Source organism: Strix uralensis, chromosome 1 (assembly GCF_047716275.1).
Source record: "Strix uralensis isolate ZFMK-TIS-50842 chromosome 1, bStrUra1, whole genome shotgun sequence".
NCBI classification, from domain to species: Eukaryota; Metazoa; Chordata; class Aves; order Strigiformes; family Strigidae; genus Strix; species Strix uralensis.
In genome coordinates, this window is record NC_133972.1 from 131,218,265 (window position 1) to 131,242,656 (window position 24,392).

At 39.2% G+C, this 24,392-nt stretch overlaps 1 protein-coding gene across 2 annotated transcripts; it reads right to left on the minus strand.

Moving 5' to 3' along the window:
* Positions 1-4,369: 4,369 nt before the first annotated feature.
* On the minus strand, positions 4,370-23,368 carry OPRK1 (opioid receptor kappa 1). 2 transcript variants are annotated; one of them, XM_074893653.1, is made up of 3 exons: positions 23,109-23,368; positions 9,559-9,911; positions 4,370-4,902 (listed from the first exon to the last, which is right to left on the minus strand). In XM_074893653.1, the coding sequence occupies exons 1-3, from the start codon at positions 23,366-23,368 to the stop codon at positions 4,370-4,372; spliced, it is 1,146 nt and encodes a 381-aa protein (XP_074749754.1). The 2 variants fall into 2 exon arrangements, with proteins under 2 accessions (XP_074749754.1, XP_074749764.1); XM_074893663.1 differs by having other exon boundaries at positions 4,370-4,892; positions 9,555-9,911; positions 23,109-23,308.
* Between the last annotated feature and the right edge of the window lie 1,024 nt (positions 23,369-24,392).

Here is a 24,392-nt window from a genome sequence, read left to right on the forward strand (position 1 = left end):
CACAAAAAGGAATCTATTTTATGCCACTCTAAAGATCCCTTCTGTGTCCAGTTGTTCAGTGTAAGACAGCACGAGTGCCAGCTTAAGTTAGCTATTTCGTCAGATGCTAAATCAAAAATGTTTAAATCCAATCCAAAACAAGATAGCATCTCTCAGCATTAATCACCTCAAACTAGGTGAAACTACCTGAAAACTTAGCTCTTCCTATTCACAAACAGTAGCAGAACATACCTTATTTTTTGCATAATGATACATAATCTTACTTTAATATTTTATTTATACATGTAGCTACAAAACATAATGCTGAATATTTATTTCCTCTTCAATTTGATGCATTCTGAATGTACTAACAGTGAGGCACTGAACAGTTTTCCACATGCACGAGCACATGCATGGGAAGAAAAGATTTCTCATGCAGACAACCAGCCTCACATTCTCAGCACCATAGGTGAGATGTTCTGCTTTTCAATTACACAATTTTCTTTCCATTTCTAGGCTGCCTCTGTCATGGAAATTAGTTACGTAAAGCATCTCAGTGCTTATTTACTTTCATCAGGTTAGGAGGAAACCATGACTGTCATTAAATAAAAAAAAAAAAAAAAAAAAAACAAAAAACCAAACTGGTATAATGTTGTCATGGACTATAAGAAACAATGCACTACAGAACTGTCACTGAAGGCAAAGGGAAGAAGACCTTGTGGCCGCCTTGGGTTTTAGAGGGTAATGTCAAACCTAGGCAATAGTTTTCTTATTTTAACAAAAACACTTACAATGTGTTGAAGAAGATACTTAGCATTAAGGAAAGTGAAGGATATTTGACACACATGGATTTCACCAGGGTTTTTCCCCAATTAAAAAAAAAAGAAAAACAAACCCACTATTATTCCTTGTGGTGCAATTCTAATGCACAAACGTGTAGACTGTTAAAACCCCAAGAACAGAGAGAATTGAATAAGGTTTCTAGTTATTTTTTTTTACACCTATTTGCTCTTTTGCAATCCATATTAAAAAGCACACAAAATTAACTACAGGGGTTGTCTAGTGGCAGCTGTATTTAAATGTTAAGGATAGTTAAACATAGAGTGGAGAGAGAGATGAGACTGAAACAGCTCCCCACTCTCTAGATAATCTGGTACCTCTGCATTGCAAAAGTATGAGATTTCAGAGAAGATGCTTGATTTGCAAACTTCAGTAACTCTCTTTTGCTCTTTCGCTCTGCTCTCCAAAGCAGAGACAAAAGCACTGAACCGGAACACCTGGTATGTTTTCCATACAAAAGATTTCTAAATTAAAAGAAGCAGGGAACACAGAAGGTGACACCCTCATAGCCACACTAGGTGATTGGAAATTAACCCCACAGGCAGGTGAAATGGCTGTGTACCATGCTTTTGCAATACCACATTTTTGGAGCCTCCCAAAAGGAAGAGAGGTGAGACTGCCTGTGGCAAGTACAGCTGACTCCCAGGTTGCCTGCACGTGTCTGCCCCATGTTGCCTTTCGCCAGGGCCCATGGGACAGCACAGCCTGTCCCTGCTGCCCCATCCCCTACCCAGCACTACAATGGCTGGGCCAGGCAGCTCTCACCCCTTTCTCCACCTCTCGCTGCCTCCTGGAGATAGGTGACGACACAAGAGCGAAGGCAAGTCATTTGTCTGGAGTTACACAGAAAGTGAGGTGCTTTACAAGGCTTAAACACAAGTTTCCAAAGTCACCGTGCATGTTCCTGTGAGAATAATTGGGTTGGCCTGTTAGTCATTCCAGTCTAGGAACTGGTGAACAAACAATGGGAATTTAATCATCTGGAAGCAGATTCTGTGAGCAAAAACATAACATTACTTTTTAATATACCTTCTCAGCTATAAAAATAATCTTGGTCAACTTTTCTTTGTTGTTCAACAGAGTGTGGTAAACTGCCTAATTTGACAAGAAAACCTTCAAGACTCCTTTCTGCTGCATCCAGACTAATTTGGCTGTTAATGTTCCATGAAAAAAATAAATCTTTAGAACACATTCTTATATTACTTTTCAAGCCTAATATTTTCCTACTACAGAAAAATTGCTAGGATCTGTTATTTTCCTCCCACTATGATAAGGAAGATGGTCTCCTTACCAAAAACATAGTCACAAAAAAAAAAAATATTATAAAGCTCCTTTTTACAAATTAAGAACATTGATTTTTTTATTGCAATGTGGAGCACTGCATATAATGTATAGAGTAATAACTCTATTGAAACACAGATATACATATGCAAACAGTAAATCATGAACAAGAACACAGGTTATTTGGAATGAAAATAATCCATTAGGGTGTAGTTCTTTTACACTGATTTGTTCCTAACTTGATAAATACCTTGGATTGTCACTTTTTATATTAAACATTCTCTTTTTGTGACCATTTGAAGGTCAGACCTTTATTTAGAAAGGTGTATGCATGTAAAAAAAGAGGGACAGAGTAGGAAGTTAGATTCACTCAATCAGTTGTGTATCATTCATTTCCCCACGTAAATCAATTATCCTGAGGTCAGCTATTCATTCATCATGTAGAAACAAACAGAAAGTGCTGGATTTGTCCAGAAAGGATTATCTTGAATATTTTCATTAACAAAGATAATTGCATTAGAGCAGCTAGTTCTCAAGTTCTCAAGTACCAGACTCCATGGTCTGTACTCCAGTACATGGCTCTACTCCACACAGCAGCACCACTGAAAGGCTGTGAACACCTCTGACTGTTCAGGATTTGTTTAGTACTGCAAGATGAATGTAGGAGCACTGCATTTATCAACCTGATATCAAAAATATTTCACATACGTGACTGTATTAACAATAAAGGATGTGTAAGTTCTGCAGAGGGCTGAATCTCTACAGCATTCCCACAGGAAATGTACTGCCAGCCTCAAGAGCAAATCTCATGATTTACACTGGTGTGCATAAAGTATTTTTGGTCCAGTATGACCCAACCAGACTGTTTTTCTGAGAAAATTTGCCATGCAATGAAGGCACCCACCTTATTCATGATTTTGTATAAAGAACAAAGTTACCAGGATGACATCTGGTGACCAGATCTGTTCCCAGTGAAGATAATGAGAGCATTCCTCCAAACTTCAGCAATAGCAGAAGTGAGGGTAGTAACATGGAACAATTAGGAAGGCAAAAGACTACAGACTGAAAGTTAGCCTCAGTTTTACCATAAACTTACCTTCAGCAAGTCAGTAACTTGTGTAGCTGTGCCTTGGCATCTCCATCTTCACGGGAAAACAGAGAAATTTACTGAATTCATAGGACTGTATCAAAGAAAATGTATCATCAATAAAATGGGAACTTTTCCAATCAAGTGCCATCCAGTACGTTTCATCTTCATTTCCTTTGTATCAATCCAGTTAATCCATGTGCTAATTCACTAGTTTCTAATTCATCAAATATTTATTTTAGTCTGATTACAAATTGTTCAGGAAAACAAGTACAGCACTGCTTTTATGTCTGTTTGTCCCCTTTACTGAAAATGGAATGCGATCATTTCCCCCATGTAATGAATGTGGCACGTTTTTTCATCAGTTTTGTAACAAGTGAAGTATTTGAAGTTTTCTAGCCTCTTGTTCAAAATACACTCTGCAAATGAATATTATATTATTCACAATCAATATAAATATACAATCACCTTGGGAAATCACACAGAGAAAACATTACACAGAGATGATTAAACACGTGCTAAAAATATACTAACAATTCTCCTTAAATCCCAATATTTTTAAATGCCAAAATGCTTTACCATACACAGACACAATAAAATCACTTTGGTGTGTAGGCAGATCATGCTTAAACTGGATTTCCACAGCACAGACAAATGTTACAGACATATTAGTTGAGGACAATATTGATTATAGCTCTGGCATTGTTCTGCAGAAACCTAAACACTCTTCACTGTAAAAGAGTATGGTAAATCAAGTTGTCAAACTACATACTTCAGAAGCAAACACTGTTGGGGCAAAAGTTCCTGGCATAACTCAGTGTTATGACCCAACATTGCTTAATATAAATTTACGTAAAGAGAAAAGCCAGAACCTTCCCCATCCAGAATCAACTGGTACAACACTATGTCTTGTCTCCCCAGAAGGGTGCCTGCTCAAGTACGGCAAACATGGTGCCAAAACCTGACCACCAGCCAGGTCCTTTTCATCTGAGCTTATTTTCAGGAGGTTCTTATTTGTTGATAATAAACTTGCTTTAGTTCAAACTACTAGTATTTCTGAAATATTCCAGAAATGTCCATCTGGGTGAGTCTAGTTCAAACTGCAGTGGTAATCTGCGTCAGTCCTAGGTCATTGGACTCTTCTCTCTCTTGAGGACAGTAAGATGACATTTCCACGACTAGTCATACAGGTTTGTTTGTCCCATCTGCTTCCCTCATATAAGCCGGGTCTTGCACAGTGTTTCTGACTCTGCTGGTGCTCTGCCTGTCCATCCTCATCTTAAAGGGGAAGCAGAAGTCCTTGAAACACCTCTTGAAGTTTTCATCCAAAAAAGCATAAAGGATTGGATTGAGGCTGCTGTTGGTGTAACCCAAAGCAATACAGAAGTAATAGCTGGATATAGCAGCAGTACTGTGGGACACATCCCCTAACGCTTCAACCAGCACAAAAATGTGAATAGGAGTCCAACAGATAATGAAAACTGCCACAACCACAAGAACCAACCTGGTGATGCGGCGCAGGTTTCGATCTTTTTCTCGAGACCCTGAGAGAAGCCGTACGCTTTTAAGACGCAGGATCATCAAGGTATAGCAAACAATTATTATAAGAACTGGAATAACAAATGCAAAGACAAAGACACAGATTTTCATGAAGATGTCCCACCACACGTAATCTCTGTCTGGAAATTGCAAGGAGCATTCAGTGCTTGTAGTATCTAGGAATGAAAGAAGCAAGAAGAAGAAAATTGTTTTGTTATTAGATATTCTAAACAATGTAGTTATCATAGCATAAACTAGGAAAAGTGATTATCATGTAATGTGATACTAATAAATGTAGTTATCATTAAATCACTCCAAGGACAGCTTTCAATTACCACTGAAACTGCTTTCATGCAGCTGTATCTAGAAATTACTTAGAGAGATCAGGGCTTTTCAAAATGCACAATATTGTATAAAATTTGTTTCCCATGGGAGGATCTAAAAATGCAGAGCACAAAAATAAAGATTTGTAAAGATGTTTGCATTTGAATCTCTCTGAGATTTAAAGCCAGAATGAGTACTATGTTCAATGGAGTAGAAATCTCATAACTATTATCAAACTACGTATGTTTTTGTCTGTGGGCGAAGACAGATTTTTGGTATCATAAATGGTAGGAGCTGAATGAGGTTTTGATCGTAGGAAGATTTTGCCAATAACTGTGTAATAATCTTTTCCCACGTGCCTTCTTCAGCGCAAATGGAATACACGTAAGTGCTTGCATTCAGAAAAACTTATTTCCTGGCAACAGCTTATTTTCAGTTAAATAGAAGCAAATAAGATATGTGTGTGCGCAGAGTCAAATGGAAGCTGCTCTTTTTGCAGATCATGTCATTGAAAATTCAGCCTGCGCAGAGGCTGCAGGATTTGGGCCACTGACACCACCCCACTCTCTTTCTGGTTGCCCATGCCAAGATTCAGAGTCACAGGCTGTCACTTGATTTTATGTCTCAGAAATAATCCCTCTGACAGGAGGCTGCTAAGGAATTAAATATAGGAGGTTTCATTTGTTGACCTCATTGGAGCCTTCCAGCATATAAACCATGTGGAAAAAAAAAAAAAAACAAGAAACAAGTTAAATGGCAAGACAAGACAAGGGGTAAATTTACAACTACTATCAGCAGTTAAACTACTGAAGACAAGTCAAGGTAACACAGGGATTTTTCACTCTGAATTGTAGCTTAGATTTTATCCTCTTGAGCACTGCATTATTCTTTGATTTTTTTTTTCATTTTCCCTACTGAAATTGTCATCTCTCTATAAATTATTATGAATTGGTTTTTATTGAATCAGATCTAAGGGTGGAGTGATTCAGTAGAGTCTTGCACATCACTTTTTCATATCTGTCTCCAGCAGAACTAGTCAGAAAACTTCCATCAAGCCATATTTCTCAGCTATCAAAATGCTTTACAAATCAAGATGATATTGTAGAGAATGTTTTGAAAAACAACTGGGGGGGAAGTTATCATTATGGTATCATACAGACATTTCCGTGATTAGATATCAGAAAGATGTTACTGGGCGATACTGAATACTAAAACATTCAAATAAAAAAAAGTTGAAATCAAGGCTAAATATTTTTAAGTTTTAATTTAAACAATATAACAACTAATGACTGATTCTGAAAACTGAAAAGTGAAAAGACATATCTTTCAAGCCTGATGGAGGATGCTAAGCTGACAGCACAAGTATGACTTAACAGGGTCTTGACAGTCAAATTTTCTAAATCCTTTGTGATCTAGGTTTTCATAAGTGTAGTTGCTTTTACTTAATTTTATTCTAGAAATGTCAACAATCATCTTCAAAGAAGTTTTCAGATTGATTATTACTGTTATTTGTAGTAGATCATGGCCTAGCAGCAACAATACAATCAGGATGCAGCTATAATATCTAGACTAGTAAAGCTGCATCCAGATGTGCAGTTCTGGATAAAAGTGAGGTGTGATCAGGATAACTGCTCCGGACCACATCCAGCTACTCACTGAAATCCCCTCCCAGAGGAAACTGCCTCTCTAGATCTACTGACATAATTTCATACGTTTATCAAAATAATTAGGTCATGTTTGTTACATTTTAATATAATTTGTAGTTGGAAATGGTATTTTAGAATTCCAAATTATCAAATACAAATTTAACTATTGTCTTATGTCTTGTTTCAGTTTACTTGCTATGGAAAAATCTTATTCTAAATTCATTAATATTCATGTGTTTTATTTGATATATATAATGCTATGAATTTTATGGAATCCATTTACATTTTCCCAGTTTAGAGCTGATAAACATTAACAAAGGTCCTTGTTATAATGCACAATATCACAATAACTTTCAGGAACTTGGGAGGAGAATCAAATCCAATTTATATTTTATTCTTGTTGCCTGAAAAGATGCAGAACTAAGTACAATGTCACAAACTGAGTACTTAAAATTTCATACTGACATTTTCCACTCCGAAAGCCAAATAATCCAAATACGTTGATATATTTAATATATTTTAAAATACCACATTCTGTATGGTATTTTATTGTAAATATATTTTTAAATGTGCTTGACAAGCTACCATTTAAGATTAATATTAATCTTGACATAGGAAGTATACTTCTGTTAGATACATTGTTAATTATGTCACCTTCAGGCATCCATACTCCTCTGTACTCAAATGGAGCCTTCATACTATTATTGGGAATACTAATAGTACCTCTAATTTATTTTTTTTTTAACTGGACAATTCTTCATCAAGAAAGGCTCCATTAAGGCCAGAGAGGGAATATTTACACAGATGTAAAATTTATTCTGCGGGGAAAATGTATGCAGAAGGACACCACTGAGAGCAATACTGTACTGTGAAAACCAAAGGGACTAACTGAGCATGAGGTGAGAACTTTAAATATAATCACTTTCCATTTGATGTTCAGTTGTTGTTTAAATCTGAATCCAACAGAGGCCCTGCAGCACATAAACAACAACTATTTGGACCAATATAACATAAAGTTTCAGTCCTGAGCTCCAGCTGTCAGGCAAAGGGAGGATCCTTGCTTTTCCCCTTCAGCATTTATCAGCACAATTCATGAACACACCAGACAAGATAATTGGCAGTAAATGTTCAAGAGACACCTTAAATCAGACAAGCAGAGCTGAACAGTAGGGTCTGACAAGCATTTGCCAATAATTTCCAACCTCGACTGGCCCAGCTGAGCTGTAGGCTCTGTTTCAGGAGAAAAAAAAAGGCTGCCTGACACATGGCATGGAAAAGGCGTTTAATCATTGCTGGCCTCAGAGCAGCCCCTTGATCTAAATGTGACACTTACATGAATGACAGGAATATTCTGCTCGTTAAGCACGCTTCAACAAAACACCTGACTGAGCCAATGTCCCATGGCTTTCAAGATCTCATACATAGTGAGGCAATCATTCTTCCCAAATGAAGATGCCTGGAAGTTAATGTTTCCTGAGTTAGACATTGTTTTAAAGAGGCTGTCAAACTTTCCTGGGGAGAAGAGTTACAGCACTGAAAACCAGGACACTTGATCCCCTGAAGAGCTGAAAGAAGAGCTTCCAGAGGACTCTCCTGTCACCTACCCACCAGAAGAACAACAGCAAGAACAAAATCTATACATCTTCAGCCAAATCAATCAGTCTTTGAGCAACTGTTAACTGAAATGTTCTGCTTGCATTGATCTATGCCAAACAGTTCAACCCATAGCATTTATTGTCTCTGCCAGTTAAAACAGTGTCCTTATGTAAAGTTTTCCATTTCTCTTGGGAGGAGTGAAACCTTTCTAATAGAAAAGGTTGTTAATTCAGGAAATTATTAATCATTTTTCAAAAGATTACTTGTATCTCAAACAAGACTACCACTAAATACATATGCATGTCTTGTATTTTATCGAGCCATCCATTAACAGGATGGCCCCAACCCCAGGACTTCGTTAGAGGTCTCAAGCCTTTTGAAGACACTGAGGTGCTCCTGCACCACAGTCCAGCCTGTGGGTATGAAGTACATGTGTGTGAGAATGCTTCTCCCCTTTCCTTCTCAAGGAGGATTTCAAAATAAGATTAATCTCGTAGCAGCAATGGGGTAATGAATCACCAGTTATAGGGGCTAAATCCAGAGTCCCTTGTGTATTATAAATTTCTAGCAGAGCCTACAGGTGGTCTGTGTACAGATCTCTTGTAGTTGCTTCCTTGCCATGGTCTGTATTTCCAGTTTTTCTGCTGATCCTTATTCTCAGCTTTTCCACACCTCCATATACATCCCCGTCCCTTTTTAAACAAGAATTTGAGATACTGTTATATATAATTTATCTTTATTTTCTCTCTCCAGCTATTGACTTCCTTTCTTCACCATGCCTTCAAGTTCTGTGAAATGGCTGTTGATAATAAGCTCCCAAGTCTTAATACTAATGATAGTTTTAATATTAGTTCTAATGACAAGTAATCTAGTTTCTGCTCTTGGTACTTCATCACAATTACTCTCACAACACCTACAAAAAGCACCTTAAGCCCACATTTCAAGTTTTATCCTAAACTGATCTTTGATGTGTCCATTGTGATCAAATTCCTGATTATTTTCCCCTGCTATCTGCTAGTATTTTTTGATGGCCTCACTCTAGCACAGACAATGCTTCAAAATGCATTTTGTTCTTTTAGTTGTCCAGGACATCTAAGCTTAAATGATTTATATGTCATCCTGTAATGTTCTACAATATATTTCAAAATGTCAGAAATTTAGACATACTTTTTGAAGAAGGAATCAAACAGATTTAATCAATATTCAAAGCTACATTTTATATCATTGGAGAAACAAAACCACTGAATTTTAAATGCTCACACTCACCTTCCCTGACTTTGGTACCTCCAAGAACTATTGCAGATATACCAACAGATGAGGACAATAGCCAGATACAGATGTTGATTATCTTCGCCTTGAGAGGCGTACGGAAGTCCAGAGCCTTCACAGGGTGACATACAGCAATGTATCGATCAACACTCATCATGGTCAGCGTGAATATGCTGGTAAACATGTTATAATAGTCAATTGAAATAACTATTTTACACAGCACATCACCAAAGGGCCAAGAGTTCATCAGGTACTCAGTGCTTTGGAAAGGCATAGTTGTGGTAACTAGCGCATCTGCCATAGCCAGATTGAAAATGTAGATGTTGGTTGCTGTCTTCATCTTTGTGTACCTGAAGAACAAAAAAAAGTAAGGCTTTATTATGTCAAAATATGATTATGCACATTCAGATATGTAAGTTTATCAGACAGGGCTTGCCATAGTTGGGTTTTTTCTGTTGTTTCCTATTTATGACAGAAGTGCACACAAATGCAAGACCCTTGGGATAAAAGTAAACACATTTGATTCAGTCTCTCAGCACCTGCATTTAGCAGATAGAACTATCCACCACAGGCAAAACCAGGTATATGAATACATTTAATCTAATTAGCCAAATGCTGATTTCAATTCTATCTTCTCAAATCCTTCTATAAGAAAATATCATTGTTACATTTGCAAGTGATCAAAATGTTTTGTGTTTCCTTTTCTTATAGCTGTCAGTGATTGCAATCAATACCTTTTCTGCATCCTTTAATTTCATCAAAATGAAGCACTTGTTTTGTCCAGCTGGTAAGAACCTCAGCTTACACAGAAGAATAGGATCTGGTTTTTTTGAGGTGGCACCCTGCTTTGTTCTGCCATGATGACAGTTTTGGGGGGACAGCCTGTGCCCCAAGGTATGGCGGACTGCTTCCTGCTCTGCTATGGACACAAAGGATGAAGGAGAGCCTATTAATATAGGGATATACATAACTCTGCTTTCTGAAATGCTTCCCCCCATCTAGTTACTTTTGCTCATTGCTGTTAATTTATTATGAGATTCAGTGACAGATTTTCTTTCTCAAACTGTTTCAGCCCCATATTTTGAATGTGTGCCCAAACTAAAATGTATACATGTAACACACACAGAAACACATCTAGTGAGATTTTGCTATGTGTCATAAATAATTTACAGTGGAAGTACAAGATGTGATCTGTTCAGCTAATGAACATGTAGGGCAATGTGTCTATTTGACTTTAAAACTTTGATGCGCAAAATAAAAAATAATGTTAAAAAATTTTGAGCAGTGTTGACAAAATGTGCCCAATATGTAAATTAGCTATTAATTAAATATGGGCAGAAATGTCATTTTATGACCAACATGAAATGTTAAAAATAGTATCAATTATTCTAAAACACTCTAATTACGAGTTACTGAGAAAATGAAACCAGATGCTGGTTTGAAGCATAAAAAAAAGAGAACTGCAAGGGGAAAAAAAGTAAACCCTCTTCACCCAGATACCATATCCAGGCTCACATCTTGAACAAACCCATAGCCAGTAAAGCATTAGAAATCTCTGAGCAAAGACAGAGAAAAGGAAGCAGCATCAAAATCTCTACACTGATGGCATGACCCCATGGTCCGGACTCCCTCTGCCCCAGTTTGAGCTTCTCCAAGATCAAAGGCAGAGCAAGGAGGCACCTGTCAGACAGAGCTGGGCTTCTGCTCCCTCTGTGGTCAACCTCCTCAACAGGCCCTTCAGCAGAGGAGGCAGTTTGTCCTGTAGGCCACATTATAGCCTGTAAGGCACTGTTCAAACACAAATATGAGAGTATACAGCTAGAAGAAACAAATGTAAGGCACATTAACAGACTAGGAACTTTCCTCCTGATTAAAAAAAAAAAAAAAAAAGCAGCTCTAAGTACATCTCATCTGTAAGACAACAAAAACTCACTAAACATTCAGACTTGCAAATCTGTGCTAAAATAGACTAATTGCCATTAAATGTCTGGAAAGGAGTACTAGAAATGTGATTTTACTTCTACAGACATCATTGATGATATTTGGAATTATCTTGTTCATATTGCAAAAAAAGACTATGAAAAGTTGGAAAGGCATTAAAAGAGTCACAAAAGTAAGTGAAAGGACTGGAGAAAATTCTTACTGTGAGTAACTTAAAGAGCTCAGCACATTTAGTTTATAAAAAAGAACACCGAGAGGTGACTTGATTACACTGTCTGAAGAACTCCACAGGGAGAAAATAGCAAGTACTGAAGAGCTCTTTCAGACTACAAAGAAAAGCATAACAAGGATAAATACGTAAAAGTAAAAGCCAGACAAACTCAGCTTAGAAACAGTGATGGATTTTCCCTAACAGCTGAGGTGATTATTACTGGGAAAAAATTACACAAGAAAGGAGTAATTTTTCCATCTTTTGATGTCTCCAAATCAATGTCTGCTGTTATGCAAAGAGTGTGCTTCAAATACAAGCTACCAGACTCAATACAGGAATATTTAAATAAAATGCAGTGGCTTGTGATAAGAAGAGGTGAAGTAAGTAATAGTTCTGAATCATTACTTCTGTAGATCTTTAAAAAATTCCCCAAGGGTTTGGATAGGGAAAATTTGCTTTCACATATAGAAGAATTAGTTTGACCTTTTTTCCTTAAAGAAAATCAGAAAAGTAGTAAAAAGTAACTAAGAGGATTTTATTAGCCTTGAAAAATCAAATATCTGACAGCTTTTATATCTGGCATTTCCTGTTCCTTGAAACCTTAATTCAATTTTTTTGTGTGTGTGGCACTGTGACCATATATACCTTATTTTCCCAGTACCCCTTTCGCTTCTCCCCCCAGCCTTCCAGTGGCAGAATAGGAAAGACCCTCTGCAAAACATAAATAATTTTTTAGCTAAGTTCAAAATTCAGTTTTTTGAAGCTGCAACATAATGCACGTTCTCTGTATATGTACTGCTTACATTATACATGTAAATTGAGCAATTCTGATTTTTTTGACTATGTAACACATGGACATATAAGAAAATTAATTTTCCTCACTACTATTGATCCAACAGGAAGGCTGTCTTGTCATTCACAAGTGGTAAGAAATATAGTTATCCCATCATCAGCATTTAGACAACTTCCAGTGTAATCAAATCAAAGCTGTATACGGGAGTAAAAATATAATGGGGAAAAGAAAAACCCACAGTGTGCCATTCTGCCCATAAAGCTCAGTGAGAGATCTGGCTCATTTCAGGGGCACATGTCCACATAACAATCCCAGCTTTGATAACCTTACCTGGTGTGCACCTAGTGGTTCCCCACAGCTCACCAGCCTGCCAGTCCCATGACTAGCTGGCCTTGCCCAAAATCCACCTCAGTTCACAGATCACAGACACCTCCCTGCACCACTCACTCTGAGCCAGAATAGGCGCCTGACCCCTTCTCTGCCAGACTTTGAACAAGAAGGCAGGACACCAGGTCAGTGTTAGGTTAATGGTTGGACTAGATGATCTTCAAGGTCTTTTCCAACCTAGCTGATTCTGTGATTCTATGATTCTATGATTTAATTAGACTAATAGAACAGATAGGGGACACCTGGCCATAATTACAGCATAGATGGCACAGTGGTAATTAGTGACAAACATTTTCTTAGTGTCTTTGAGATAAAACTTTCAAAGACCATTCAAATATTTATAAATCATTCTTGTATAAACTGCTCATGGGAAATCCCATGTAGAACATGTTTGTTAAATACTGGGATTTCATTACAAGGTGGCAACTTTTCTAATACTACATAGGAATGGAAAGTCCCTCTCTTAAATCAGGTGCTAGAATCTAATTTCAAGAGTCAGAAACACCTCTGATGATTTAAGTTGTTTGGTGGATCTTGAGATTGCTCATCAAGCTATAAGCAGGCCTCAGGTCTCTGTAGACTTTAAATAAGTGGAAGATATATGGAAATGCTGCAGAAAAATAGTCAAGATCAAAAATAAAACTTTGGTTTGGATGTATTTTTTGATGGACATATGATGAAGGATTTTAAGAAGCAAGTTTTAAATTACGTCAACTTACATGTCAAAAGTAAAATTCTCAAAACTATCACAATTTAGGCTAAGTTCACTTTCCAAAAGTGGAAAGTTTTTTGAGATTGACTTTAGACTGACCCTTAAAAAATTCCTCCCATTTCTCAGTTGACTCCATTACTGTACTTTTCCTTCTGGAGTAGAATTTAATTTGCACATTTTTTTAAGACAGCAAATAGGAAGAAATCACACCTCCAGCCTAAGCTTATCAATGAAATTGTGGTAACAGAAGAAGAAAGCATGCTATTAAGGAGTTGGTATGCTTTCAGAAAAAAATCGAAATGCATTACTGAATCTGCTAGGAGAGCTCCTTAAAGTTATTATCTCAGGCAGAGGAAAGGAGTGTGATTCTAAAGTACACCATAATATTAGTAAAGCTAATAAAAGCTGAGAAGGAGGCTCTGGTCACCTTTTTTTCATGTAACTATAACAGGCTGAAATGTTCCCTGCAGTATGAAATAAAGGATGGGGAGGGGAGCAAGACTAACAAATATACTACAACATTCTCCAGTAGCAGAGTGAAAGTACAGAAGCATGAAATACAACGAGGTATAACAACCACATATTTTTGGCAGATACCTGAGTCAGTGAATGAAAATGAAAGCTAAAACGCATCTAAAAGCAAATTGCAAAAACACCTATCAGCAGGATGCAGGCTCTGTTCCACTGGTTTCCTCTGAATGAAGTATATGGAGATCAAGCAGCTGAAAAGCTTAGTCAGGAAAGCTCTAAATCTCAAGACTATATTCAGGGTACACTCAATATCATACTGCGTCAGAACAGCAAAAAAAATAAAAATTAAAATAAAAATAAAAATACAACCCAGGAGGATCTATTCCAAACACATACCATGTCAAAAGGATAGCTCAGCAATCTTTTGGATCTTCATAATTCAATATAAAAGGCTTATGCCAATATGAAACTAAGATTGAGGTCATTTAGACTGTAAGAATCAATATACTGCAGTTTCTATGTTCATATTGGTTATACGTTATTATCACATTTTGAATGACAGCCAGAATTTAGCAGAACACACTTTAAATAAAGGCAAATATTGTTACTGCACACATTTAAAGGTTGTCTGTCTTTAACATCAAAATTGTTAGGAGCCTACAAAAAATTGTACATGCCGCCTACAAAATAGTATCCCAAAGTGGAATTCTCTTTATTAATAAGCACCTGCGGGTACCTATTTTTAAGCAGCTTAAAGAAGAAAAGCATGATCTTGTCTTTTATTCTCCCCTCAGGGAACATAATCTACCTGAATGTCAGAAGGTGTCATTAAAATCCTTACAATTTACCATTACCATTACTCCTTTGAACTAGCCTGAACAAGATCTTGCAGATTTAGATTAGACGTGGAAGCTTTTGTTCTTGAACTAAAGAACCAGCTTCTGAATTAGAGAAGTTCATGTCTACATGAAGGTCAAAATGAAGAAAAATTCACACTACTTAACAAAATGAACTATTTTTCCTCCTTCTATCATGAGGACTTTTAGTATTTTTATGTGAGCTTAAGAGCCTCTTTTTTAATAAATATGCTTAATGCAGAAACACCAATACCACAAAATTTTTCCTTCCATGACTTTGGTTGGAGAGCTCAGAGAAATGTCAAGGTGCTGTGATTTGTTGTGGCTTAAATTGAAATAGTGAGAATGCAGAATTTTACAAAATCTGTGCTTTTTCCAAAACCAGTATGTCTAACATTACTAGAGAACCTAGACAATTAGCTTAGACTATGTAGGTAATTTTTTGACCTCTGTTGGTAAGCAAGATGAATCTAGACCTTGTCAAGCAGCTGACTCTGTCTCTTGAGAAACTTTATGCTGCTGCAGATGTTTTCCAGTGACCAGTCATGCTACGGGGAGTTCCCAGGGTGTTACACAGCCCATCCTAATCTGTCTTACTTGCCACATCTACATTGCCCTGGTGAGTGCTGAGTCTCGGATTCTGTTAACATCCACCTTTCCCATTGTTCTTATCTCCTGGAAGGATTTTTTTTTTTCATGAAGGACATGATCTCCCTTAGCAGAGCAAAGTGCTTCCTATGTGTTTGTGGAAGAGGGAAGCAAGTAGTACAGAGATTGCCTGGCAAAGAGAACAAATCTCATTGCTCAAGGGGACAGTGATAGCAGCTTCAGTAGAAGATTTTTCAGTGTTTTACTTCTTATTCTTTGGAGAGGCTCTGAACTCCACAGGTAGCTATGTATGCAGAAGTTGGTCGGAAGCAGCCAAATGTTACTGAACGTATGCTTCCCCTAGATGTTTCTGCAGAAGAAAAATAAAGAATTAATTTCGAAATCTCTCATTTCACACAGGGGTCTTGGGGTGTGGCTGTCACTCTTGTTCTCAAAACAAGGCACCTGGTCTCCATTTTGCCACAGGGATGAATAATAACTGCCACTGCTGGGAGTGTTTTATAGGACAACTACACACTTGGATGTGCAGAGACCTGAATATCTGGTCAGCACTCCTGTAATAAAGTTGAATGGGAGACAAGGGACCTCACTCTGTATGAGTATGTGGTAAGGCAACAAATGCATAAATCAGTAGCGAGCCAGCTCAGGGAAAGTCAATCAGTTCCTCTTAGGGGGCAGATGGGAGGCTTCCTCTGGACTCTACCCAACCATCTGTTTTCCTCACCTACCTCAGAGAAGCCCACAGCACAGACCAACTGAACACACACATTCCCAAAGGAGATGATTCAAGTGAAATGCAGGCAACTTTAAGACACAGTCAACTGAACAGCATAGCTGGTAGCTTCCATGGTGAAAATCTTCTCCTGCGCAGCGTACTTTAACAAACCAATCATTCTGAAAGGCATGTCTAACAGTAAGTCCTGATGCTGTCCGTCAGCAGGTAAAAAAATTTTCTGAGTCTGAACACTAAATGAACATTGAATAGCCTGTCCAAACTAATCCTACCATGCAGGTTCCCATCTGTCACTACTCAAGGAGGCCCTTCCCAGTTGCCCTACGGTAGCCACAATGGCTAGGCTACCTACAATGCAGTGGGAAGTGGATTTAGCTGTGTGGTCAGTCAGCAAATATAAATTCCTGTCTTCCAGGTGCAGTACAGCTGTTTGGGAAGCCTAGATATTCACCCATAATGGACTGCTGAATGGCACTGACTTTTGGAGCAGAGACAAGCAGCCAGGCAGAGCACCATGTGTTGCGTAGCTGGATTGGTATGAGGAATGGAGAAAACAGAAAGGTTCTGCGCACTTTCTTGCCATGTACTAGTGGAAGCTCACGCACTGAAGAAAATCATGTTATAAGCTCTCATATTCATGCAGAGAAGACAGAGGTTTCATTGTAAATAATGTCTCAACACTGAAAATAGCAAACTGCCTAGAATTAATTTTCACTTCCCTAGGGATCAGAAGGTGAATCTAATGAGAGTTGAACCCACTGGCTTCAGGAGAAATAAATACTTCAAAGATGATACATAGGCTAGCATGCAAACTTCCCAATAGGACCATGGAAATGCTGTGCAACTTTATGTATTCTTTATTTACATCCTTTTTACATTTTGCAGAATGCCAGCATGGTCAGACACTCCTCTTTCCGTGTCCCCGTTCCATCTGTACTCACCTCTTCCCCACAGATAATTCAGTTTGTGCACTCATGCCTGTCTGTAGACAAAATTACATTCATACTGCTATTTCCTCAGGCCTCTCAAATTCCACAAAAAAGAATAACAATAAACAAAGAATAAAGTCTTACTTGAGGAGGAAAGCACAGAATCCACACTTTGCAAGAATTACCCGATTTTTACAGATGGGAGGACCAAAACAGAGATACGAAGTAAACTTCCTACAAGTAGTGTTTATCAAAGTTTTTCTGGATGTTTTTCCTTTAGAAAGCAATATGTAACTGAAATCAAAACTCTCCTTGGGAACTCATATGTTTCAGAGAATTTAAGTTAAGGGACAAACTAAGCACAGTTTGAATAGACAGTAAGAGTAGGAAAACCAGGAAGATTACCCTCCCTTGCTCTTAGTGCATCCCAGGCCATCCAGATCACCAGGTTAAGAATTTCCTGCCACAACACCCTTTCAGCAAATTCAAAATCATCTCTTGGGAAAAACAAAATGGAGGGTTCCTACTCTTCCCTCTCTGCCCCCTTCACCAGAGGGCTTAGCCAGCCTGCCTTCCCCAACCCCATCTCTGTGCTGTGTTCCCTCCCCATGCTTCATCCAGGAACATAAGCTTCCCCACCACTTGCCTAGCTGAGGGCAGGCAAGCTAACTCAAGCGTTCTGCCTTGCCAGCAGTCAAACTGGAAAGTTCTTAGAAGTTTTCATTTTCTCTCAGTTCGAAAGGGCTCCCTGTAATTTGTCTTGCTTCCAGACACTGATTTCAGTTACATCTTTCTCTGAAATAAATGACTACCTGGCTGCTAGCCCAGCAGAAGTGTCTGGATGGATACCAAATTACTTTTCAGAAGCCAAACAGATTACTCACTATAAGCTATAGCCTCTCTCTAATGCTGTCTCTAGTAAATATTCCTTATAAGCCTTTTCTCTGCTCTCTCTGCTTTTTCAGTATCAGTTCTTCTTAACAGAGCATCGTATGGGGAACTCATGTTGAGTTTCTTGTCAGCTTATAAACCCCAGGTCTCACTTAGTCATTGTCTAGCAGGGTATTAAAAGTATTAGAAACATTCAGATTTTGTTTAAACGTGTTGTGCTTGTCAAACTACCAATAATGTTAAACCTGTCCTCTTCCATGTTTCCTGTTATCCTGGTCTTTGTGCCATTTGTAAAAGCTGTTGGTAATGATCAGTCTTCAAATTTGTGATGAAAATTATGCCAAATTTGGCCAAACCCTGCAGAACCTACCACAATTACCTCCACCCAGTGAAGTAAGGCCAGATGCTCTTTGAGGTGCTGTGATGAATTACAATCTATCTGATACCTCTGTACTGGTAATAGTAAGGTGTCAAATGTCTGATCAGGTTAAAAAAGGTAAAAACCCATAAACTTCACAAAGCATAGTACAGCTCAGCCTTTTCTTATAGCAGCCAAATCCTTGATTTCATAAAAGAATGAAATCATGTCAACCGCAAGTAATAAGGAACAGGAGCGTCAGTTTTCATTTCAGAACAATATTCTTTCCAAATATCATTTAATAAAATTAGAACAATAATTTAAAGCAAATTAACAAGGAATCTTTTGATATTATCAAAATCTATTATTGATTTAAACAAATATATGGAATCAGTTTCATTTTTGTACACTTTTTTTTTATATTTTCATTCTTGTTTGGAATGAATGATGGAGAAGATTTAAAAACAATCTGGAGTCAACTTCATATGACATTTCTTAATAGACTCTTAATAGAGTCCTGTTATATAAGATGCCACTCGGTGGCATTCGATGAATGTAAGAACAAAAATGTACCGCTAGTTATATTTTTTCTTCAACATTAGACTAAGCAGAGGAACACAAGCTTACTCTTTTCCCTTAGGAATCAATCTACATAACTGTGACACAGCCTCTTGTTAAAACTGTTTTTGAATGTAGAAGATTATTCAGTTCACTGGAAGCTTGAAAGATAATGTTAAACGAAATACAGGGTTGGCTATTTAGGATACTGATGATAGCAACTGCTCTCAGTAAATCACTTCATGAACAATGAGGGTAAGGCACATACATTGAAAAAGTGATTCTGGAGTGGGTAAGAGAAAGTATTTCCAAGAGTTTTTACTAGAGTATGTTAATGGTTTTGATAAGGGCAAATCTGTAGTTAAAGTTGTAACTTAAGTCAGGACATTTTTCTTCCTCTCCAGCTGTCACAAGGAAGCACCATTTTCTTTGAAGCCATCATTAAATTTTATAGAAATAAAGTCGGGAGGAAGGAGGAAGAGAGGAAAAAGACTTTTTGTTTCCAAGGACAATTAATTTTATTTATCAACTTCAGTCAACTATTTCACCTCCAGAAATATCTTCTACGACCTCAGAGGAAAAGCTAATCTCAAAATAAAAGGTTTGGAGTTGAGATAGATTTTGGTCATGCCAAGACACAGACAGCTGTATAATTTCACTCAGGTGAGGCCAGATAATTCCACTTGGTTCCTAGAAACCTATTTCATGCCTCCTCTCCTCCTCCACAGTGGGAGGACTGTGCTTCCCACACAGCATCTGCATTTCCCACCACTGCAAGAGGCAACACGATGCCCTCTTTCTCTCTTACTCCCTTCCCAGGAAAAGCAGCAGCCACAGGAGAGCGTTACATCCCGTGTGTCAAGGCTCAGAGTGAGCAAGGCACTGTCAGCCCACCCGGCTGGCTGCTGGCCCGACAGCAGACCCCCCGGAGCTGGTATACGTGCCTCACAGCTCTGATCCACACACAGGGAGAGGTCCTGAAAACCACCCACGCCGTGACAGCCAACTGCAACTGGCGTGCAAAGAGTGAAGGCTGCACTGCGTACTCAACACAGAGCTCTTTCTGCACATTAAAAATAACCACTCTCAATGTGCCAGAGGAGCCTGGGGTGCTTACAATAGCCCTGGTTGTGCTCTGTTAGGATTCTTGTTTGGGCTTTGGCTTTTAAAACTAACAGCTGCTATGTGTTTAAAGACAGTGAATACCAGTATCTCCATTTTACATGTGAGGAAACCAAGACACAGGGCCATGAATTGACCTTGTCAGGACAGGACAAAGTGTTGAAGCCCAGTAGTAAAACCAGGAGAAGAATCCAGGTCTCCTGAGACATGGTTTAACAGGCCATGCTGCCATCACTGTACTAAAGTACCATTCCCACTCAGCCTTCAGCACAAATCTCTATTTAAAGGAGCTATATCAAACTCAGCTACTTTTCTTTCAGGAGCTTGTACATGTGATTGAAGTGCTGTCCTATTATTTTTCCCTCTGAGGGAACTCTGAGAGGGTTCTCCCTCTCAGCAGAAACACACCCCACCACACCTGAACGAGATTTTGGACACCCAGCACTCTATGCACAGGCTGCTGGGATGCTGACTCGCTGGTGTCCGTGAACTTCCTTAGCAGTCCTTGTGCAGAAGTAGCAAAACTACCCCTGTGGGGGTATTAAAGCAAGGAATTGGCCAAGGCCTACCTACACCACAGCTTATGACTGAATTTAAGCCTGTTTCTGAGGCATCTCAATACTATTTGGAGTCTCCTGAATCTACCACAGCACTGACACTTCAACAGTTTCACTGAAAGACTCAGAATATAAGGGATCTTGTTTGTATCACGCAAAAAGTGATTCAGTGTCAGCCCTGAAGTGGTCAGGCAGTTGGACTAGATCACTGTAGGTCCCTTTAAACTGAATTATTCTATCAATATTAGATGCTGTTTAAAAGAGCAAAGGGAGGAGGAGCTGTGCTTGCCTTGCCTGCCAGTCAAGAGGTGGTTAGGAGGAGGAGAGTAGATCTGGAATTCAGAGAGATGAGAAACAGCAATGAGGGGCTTCACACAAACCCTGTGCTCAGCTGGAGAATAAAGAAAAGCTACAGTCTGTCCTCATCCTCTTTTAGAGTTGTGGCAGCTGGAGGAGAGGCAACATGGGATGGCTGGGGGACACAATCCCCCTCTCCCTTGCCACCTTCTTTCACAGACTTCCCACAGACCTTGGCTTTCCACAAAAAAAGGGTATCACTGCAGGCTAGAGGTCATGAAAATCCATCCTGAGATGCAATCATGCAGAGAGTGGGTATGAGGGAAAGAGAGAGGGAGGGAGATGAGAGGTTAGGATGAAAATGAAGAAAATACACCTCTTGCATGAACATTTGGAATATTTCAAAATCCTAAGAAATTATTGAAACTGTAGGTTTGTGTATACATGCACTTCAGCTAATGATTCTAGTCATGGTTAAAGCAGTTGTCACAGAGAAAACAGGAGAAGGGGATACTGGGAAAAAAAAAAAAGAAAGAAGAAAAACCAACAGGTGTTTTCTCATACTTATTTTTTTGATCATGTAATCAAGAGATGGAGCAAGAAGAAACTGAATCAAAAGGCTAATGTAGGAACTAGTAGGAGAGTGAACCATAGCTACCTAGACCCTCACAAAAATAATCTTAGGAGGGTAAAAGAAGGAGAAAAAAAAGGAAACACAGAGACACCAGTATAATTCATACATGCTAACATTTAGGGCTCTGGCTAAATTTGAATTTCCACTGTCCAGGCAAGATAATCAACTATCATTGTTAGTGACTGATGGCTTAGAAAATCTCTGCCTTTGCATCTGTGTATGTCTCTCTTCTTGCAAGAGAAATACAAAAAGAAATTAAATCTCTACTATGACAGGGAAAAGGGCATGCAGGGGTATAAGAATTACAGCATCACAAAGCTGGAGCAAACCAGTTTCTCCAAATTGACCACAGGCACCTTTATTTATTGCACTGACTATTAAAGGGGATTTTATTTCCATTATTCAAGAGTATTCACCTGGTTATAACTCATCTTTCATAAAGCACCTCATCAACAACTTCACTGCTGCTAGTTAACTTCCTCCTATATCAACTCTGACAGTTATTTCACCATCCTGCCATTGTTTGACCCTTATCATGCACGCTTTGCTAACAAGATCCTTTCAAATACCTCCATTTTTCTTTCTGTGTACAGCTGATTTCATTCGAGCAATTAATACTCCACAATTTTTTTTTCAGAATCTTTTGCAGGATTCAAATGAACTGTGAAGCAAGAGTCCAAAAAGTTGCACGATTTCAGTCCCTTCGTTGCTCATTATCACCCTGCTGATCTGCACTGTCCAAACATTATTATAAACTGCAAATGCAAAGGACAGAAACAGAGAGAAATCATAGTACAAGCTAAAATATACAATACACAAGTGTAAGTGCAAGTGTAAGTATTGGTGCATTTCATTAAGTGGTTTAATATGAAAAACTAACACAGATACACAGCTTTCTCCTGCTTCCTGAAAAAGAATAGGAAAGGTATTTCAGCATCTGCTTTGCTTTCTTCAATCCAGCACCAACAACTGGATTTAAACACCACTAGACAGAGAAAAAACATCCCTTGCTTTACAGTAAGCATTTCCACCTATCTTTATCATTTCCTTTTTTTTCCCCACCTTGTTAAACAAGCCACCAGCTGACAAGGCAGGAGTGTATCAATGTCCACATGACTGGACACAAGCTGTCCCTCGGTGTGTCCTCACAGGGGAAAAAAGCTGCCTTGCAGAAGTTTCTTTCTTTGACTTGAGCTTTCCCTGGGATGCGAGCAGCCTCTCATCCCTAGAGGGCACCCGATGAACGCAGCTCCGAGGCACAAAGCGCCTTTCCCGCAGCCTGCAGGAATTATCTCTTTTAACCAGGTTCTCCCTTCGGTCTCTAACTGCACGTCCAGTCAAACCACTGGGACTGAAAAGGTTTCAGTCATTCCAGTTGCTTTTTTCCAGCTCCTCATGTATGCGCACCCAGAGAGCTTCCATAAACCACCCCCTCCCCAAATTTAGGGATGGCCATTTGTACCAGCAGGTACTCCAAAGCCCCTTACCTTATGATGACAAACATGACCAGAGAGTTTCCCACCAAGCCGACAACGAAGACCACCGAGTAGACAGCAGTGATGATGATGGGGATGGCGGGGGAGATGCTGGTGTGGTTGTGCTGGGCATCCCCGAAGGCCCCGGTGGCGTTGCTGTCGTAGTCCCCCCAGCCCAGGAGCCAGCTGCTGCTGGTGCTGGGGGGATGACAGGGCCCTGGGGAACAGGTGGAGTCCAGCTCCTCCCGGAAAATCTGTACGGGGGCATCCATTGGGGCACAGTTCCCACAGGCAGGAGGGAGATGGGGAGGAGAGTGCAGACAGCAGGATGCAATTACGCTGGAAAGGGGGAAGAGAGGGAAAGAAACAGAAGTGCTGTCACAGCCACTGAATGTTAAGACTTCTGAAATCTGTATGTGTTAAGGGGAGCTCTGCTGTGATGGGAACTGTAATTTGTCAAGCAGAGATTTAGGCAAACCACATTCGTATTAAATAATTACAAGTTTAATTACAAGTTTTACACCTCGCTATGTAATGGGCAAGCACTGCTCCTCCAGATGCACAAGCAAAGTTTTCCTCCACTTTCAGAGATTGCACAGAGAAACAAATCAGATGAGAAACAGCTCAGATCCACCCCCACACTTTAACCCTGTCTCTCCCATCCTCCATATTTTAAGTCAAACCATATCCTAATGACAGGGGGCCCTTACTGCCTAAGCTCTGCTATAAAGGGGGAGAGACAGAAACCCACCACCTCTCTGCACATCTGCTTTGACATCCTGCACTGAGTTACTTTCTTCCCAATCTCATACCTGCTTTCAAAGGAGAGACACATTATTGACATAAAATACCTCTTTCAGTCCAGGAAAAGGAGCGGAGTCCTCAAACAGATGTTCTTTGCAGGAAATGAAAAAAATAAAGCAGATCCACTTGGCTCCTGAAAGTACCACCGACCTTCTAGGACTTTTGAACCTGAGGCACCTGCACCTTCAGAGAGGCGTGCTGGCAGCAGAGCCGATTCCCGGGCATGAGCTGCAACGTGGTAGCAGCAGTTGCTGCTGTTCCAGCTCCCACCACTTTTCCCTCTCAGGCTCCCTCTGCCTCCCTCTCACTCTGCCAGGGCTCCAGCAGCACTCTGCACTGATGCACACGTTCTCCTCTGTCTCCGTCCCTGCAGCTCAGAAGCTCACATGACTTCTGTCTAAACACTGAGAGGCAGATAAATTAAAAGAAAAGCAAGACATAAGTTCTGCAATGAATGAATGCTTATTTTTAATACACTTTTCCAAGTTGCCT

Excerpts from the sequence above, each read along its gene's own strand:
- OPRK1 (XM_074893653.1), bottom strand. The coding sequence starts at position 23,368 with ATGGATGCCCCCGTACAGATTTTCCGGGAGGAGCTGGACTCCACCTGT. Across the intron at positions 9,912-23,108 it reads GTCATGTTTGTCATCATAAG|GTACACAAAGATGAAGACAG; the intron begins GTAAGGGGCTTT and ends TTTGTTCTTCAG. Across the intron at positions 4,903-9,558 it reads AGGTACCAAAGTCAGGGAAG|ATACTACAAGCACTGAATGC; the intron begins GTGAGTGTGAGC and ends TTTCATTCCTAG.